Source organism: Olea europaea, unplaced genomic scaffold (genome assembly GCF_002742605.1).
Source record: "Olea europaea var. sylvestris unplaced genomic scaffold, O_europaea_v1 scaffold11303, whole genome shotgun sequence".
NCBI lineage: Eukaryota > Viridiplantae > Streptophyta > Magnoliopsida > Lamiales > Oleaceae > Olea > Olea europaea.
The window spans coordinates 1-3,809 of record NW_019228684.1 but is presented as its reverse complement, the minus strand read 5'-3'; the positions used below and the strand labels follow the sequence as shown (position 1 = coordinate 3,809).

The 3,809-nt window shown below is 34.3% G+C and overlaps 1 protein-coding gene and 1 long non-coding RNA gene across 2 annotated transcripts; both read right to left on the bottom strand.

The window, feature by feature from the left end:
• Positions 1-1,805: 1,805 nt before the first annotated feature.
• LOC111373425 lies at positions 1,806-2,426 on the bottom strand. The gene is made up of 2 exons (XM_022995963.1): positions 2,080-2,426; positions 1,806-2,028 (listed from the first exon to the last, which is right to left on the bottom strand). Exons 1-2 carry the CDS (start codon positions 2,424-2,426, stop codon positions 1,806-1,808), a joined length of 570 nt encoding a protein of 189 aa, XP_022851731.1.
• Positions 2,427-2,558: 132 nt separating this feature from the next.
• Positions 2,559-3,803, bottom strand: LOC111373424. Its single transcript, XR_002698946.1, has 2 exons — positions 3,377-3,803; positions 2,559-2,914 (listed from the first exon to the last, which is right to left on the bottom strand). It is a non-coding gene; the product is annotated as an uncharacterized LOC111373424 (long non-coding RNA).
• Between the last annotated feature and the right edge of the window lie 6 nt (positions 3,804-3,809).

Below are 3,809 nucleotides of genomic sequence, written 5' to 3'. Positions count from 1 at the left end.
AAAAAAAATAAACTTCAGCGAGCTGGGCACCGTGGCTCCCAACTCGAGAAGAAAACAGAAACTGTGGCGCCTAGGCGCCACTCGAACCGTTTTTAATTGTTTTCTGAAGCCCAGGGACCTTGGTTGCAATTTCACTTAGGTTTTAAGTTAAAACCATCACAAATGCTAGAAAAGAGGGGATTCTCTTCTTCCATTAGTTGGAGGGGCAGCCGACTAGGTCTCTCAATTCCTTGTCTTTTTCTTTTTCCTTAATCTTTTTACATATATTTTCTTGGACAAATTGGGGAATATTCGAACATGGAGATGATCCATTAGCTTGGGGAAGAAGATCCATTGATATAGAAAATTTTTAACAATTTCTCTCTTTATCAATAAGTTTTTCTTTTCACATTTTTCATCAATGTTTTGTAAGAAATTATTAGTTATTTGTGAATATTTCATGGGTAACTAAATATATTTGTGATTGGGGGTGCTTTTAAACCTGAGTTATGATTTTCAATTAGTTTGTGCTTCATAGTTCTCTTGATTAATGTGTTTAATCCATTGTATTAAATGTTAATTTTGTTCTTCTTAATTGTTTAGGTGTACAACTAAATGATTGAGTTGTTTCAATTAATGCTATTTTGGGATTTATAGTACGTAATAGCTATTAATTCTAAAACCTTGTAGCAATTACATTTCGATAGATTATGAGGAATTTTCAATTGAATGTATGTGGATTAACACTTAAGTGAGTAAATCGAGTTTGTGAGCCTTAATTCAATTCATCTCTTTTGTCGTAATGTGTTTGTTAAATTAAAGCTAGAGAGCTTGTTCTAGGTTGTTTAATGAATAGGGTCGAGTGAAGATCTTGTTTTATTCGACTAACATGTAAGAAGAAATTGAGATAATTGAGCTTGTAATTATTCTCAAATTTTTGTTAATCTAGAGAAAGAAAATCTTTTGTGGTTATTGCTAGCAAAATCATTCTTATGGTAACGAAATACTCATCAATCACATTTTCTCATATTCAATCAAGAACGACTTTGTTTATTTCAAATTTCAAGTCTTTTCTATTTCGAATTCATCACTTTCCTTAGTTAAACGAACCAACCCCCCCCCCATTTAATATATTTCGCATTTAATTGTTAATATTATGTTTTTGTGCGCAATTGACATAATTGAATCAATCATCTGCAGGAAATGACCCTTACTTGCTATATTGCTACTCAAGACGACACATTTAAGTTAAGTAAGGAAAAGTAATTGAAACGTGATTTGCAACGTATCAGGGGGCTCTATGGGAACCTGCTTCTTTTTAAGTCCCAACTATTTAAACCAGTTTGGGTGATTTTCAGGTGGTTTGGGATATAAGATGGTGGCAGATATAGTGGCATGGAGAAGGTAAATGGTGTTGGATATGGCGGTGGTGGTGAGGTTTTGGTTTTGGCGGTGAGGTGATAGTGGTGCAGGTGGTTGTTGGTGGGTTGTTAAATCTAGTGACGGCAATGTCGGTGGTTGTCCTTTTTGTTGGAGTGGGCGGTATTTATGACCTATTAATAGTCAATAAGCGAATGGAGATGGTTGTTCATGGTGAAGGTGGTTGTTCGTAATTGGAGATCTGATAGTGGTGGTTGTGGTATTTTTGTTGGCAGTGGATTGGATGTAGTGGTGGCGACTTTTGTTGGTTGTGGTGTTGTGGTGGTGGCAAGGTGAGGGTGGTCGCAATTGGTCATAGTCAGCGGCGAAGCCAGGATATATTGATTGGGTGTGCAAAAATTATATGGCAAAAATAATAAATAACATAAAATTGTAACACTACATGACTATAATTGTTCTCGACGCATTTTAATATTTTGAAAACATCGTATAATTACATCATTGTCAATTTCGTTAAATATATCCTTCTCAATATATATAACTGAATTGTCATTCAACGATTGATCTCTAATTTGATTGCGCAATCGAGTCTTGACAAGATCCGTTACAGAAAATACCCTCTCAACAGTAGTAGTAGCAACGGAAAGAATCAATGCCAATGTCACAAGCCTACATAGCAGTGGATACACTTCATTTTTCTTTGTCACAACTACTTTTTACAAGATCACTAAGACCTTGCAATCCTCTAAAGTTTTCATCTGTGCGCATATCAAATATATAAGTTTCAAGTTGATCATCAAGTGCAGAAGGATTAGTGAAATATCTTCAGAATAATACTCAACTAGTCGAATTAATTTGTTCTTGTCGAAAACAGAAAAAGAATCATCTGGACACAAACATGCTATGCAAAGGCACAATTCACTATCTACCTCGAAAAAACGATCATTCAACTCTTGAATTTGCATATCAATGACAACGCAAAAGTAATTCACTCTTAAGTGATGTAAATTCATCATTTTTGGAGTGTTACGCCGTGAACGACCTGGAGGTATATACATAGCATCCATGTTAAGAATATCAACATGCTACTTTTGATAGAAAGAACAAACCATTTCAAGAAAGGAGCCCCATCCATTGTCTCTTGTTGCTTGAAGTTGTTCTTTGCAAAATTTTACTAAGCTTATGGCATTGACAATATCTTGATCTTTCATTTGTAATGCCTTTGACAATTCATTTGAAATTCCTAATATCCTTTTCATGAGATGTAGACCAAATACAACATCAAATCTTACTATCAAGGTCAATAAATTACGTGCTACAACTCTTTTTCCAGAACTTAGGACATCCTCAGCAATTGTTTCAAGTACATCAATTGTAGGTGAAAACATTTGAATAAAGTTAATCAAAGAATTACAGTGAGAACTCCAACGTGTATCGCCTTTTAGGGTAGTTTGTTGATTAAGGCCTCGTCAACTTGATAATTCACCGTGATTGAATGCCTCAACAATTCGAAGTCTTTGCTTCTCTTGAAGAAGATCACATCATTGAGCTGATCCTACAACAACATTCACCACTCTATCAACCAAATCAAAAAAAGCTTCAATCTCTACATGCTTGTTTGTTATAGCAACAAAGGCTAGATGAAGTTGATGAGTGAAGCAATGAATGTAGAAAGCACTTGGGTTTTCTTTTTAATAAGTGCTTTGAGACCATTAAATTCACCTTGCATATTACTAGCTCCATCATAACCTTAACCTCTTAAGCGAGATATACTTAATTTATATCTAGAGAATAAGCAATCAATAGCTACTTTAAGGGAGAGAGCTATGGTATTCAAAACATGCTCTATGCCTACAAAACATTCAACTACACATCCATTCTTGTTCACATAATGAAAAACAATAGACATTTGTTCCTTAACTGAGATGTCACGCGATTCATCAACTAGAATAGAAAATAAACAATCACCAATATCATTGATAATAACACTGATTGTTTCAAAAGTAGCAGCACTTACAATATCTTTTTGGATGTCAGTTGATGTTAATTTGAGATTATCAGGAGCATTCTTGAAAGTAATAGCTTTAATCTCCTCATTATGATCAGCCAAAAATGTAATAATTCAAGAAAATTTCCTTGATTATTTGTATCTTCATATTCATCAGGTCCACAAAATGCAAGTCCTTGTCTTAGAAGAAATTGAACACAATCAATTGATGCACTCAAATGAATTCGCTATTCATGTCATGATTGTTGTGATTATTTCAAGAAAATAGCCTGAATTTTTTTCTTGATTTATAAAAGCTTCGCACTTAATTCGAGCTTTAATGTGTGCACTATTGTGATTTCCAACATGCTATTGGAGTTTTTCTTTACTTTTCCAATTTGAGAACCCTCGCTCAATAAAAAGTGTTACCACCTTCTTGTTCCACACCTGATTTAAAAAGATA

Excerpts from the sequence above, each read along its gene's own strand:
- LOC111373425 (XM_022995963.1), bottom strand. The coding sequence starts at position 2,426 with ATGGATGCTATGTATATACCTCCAGGTCGTTCACGGCGTAACACTCCA. Across the intron at positions 2,029-2,079 it reads TGCAAGGTCTTAGTGATCTT|GCTTGTGACATTGGCATTGA; the intron begins GTAAAAAGTAGT and ends ACTGCTATGTAG.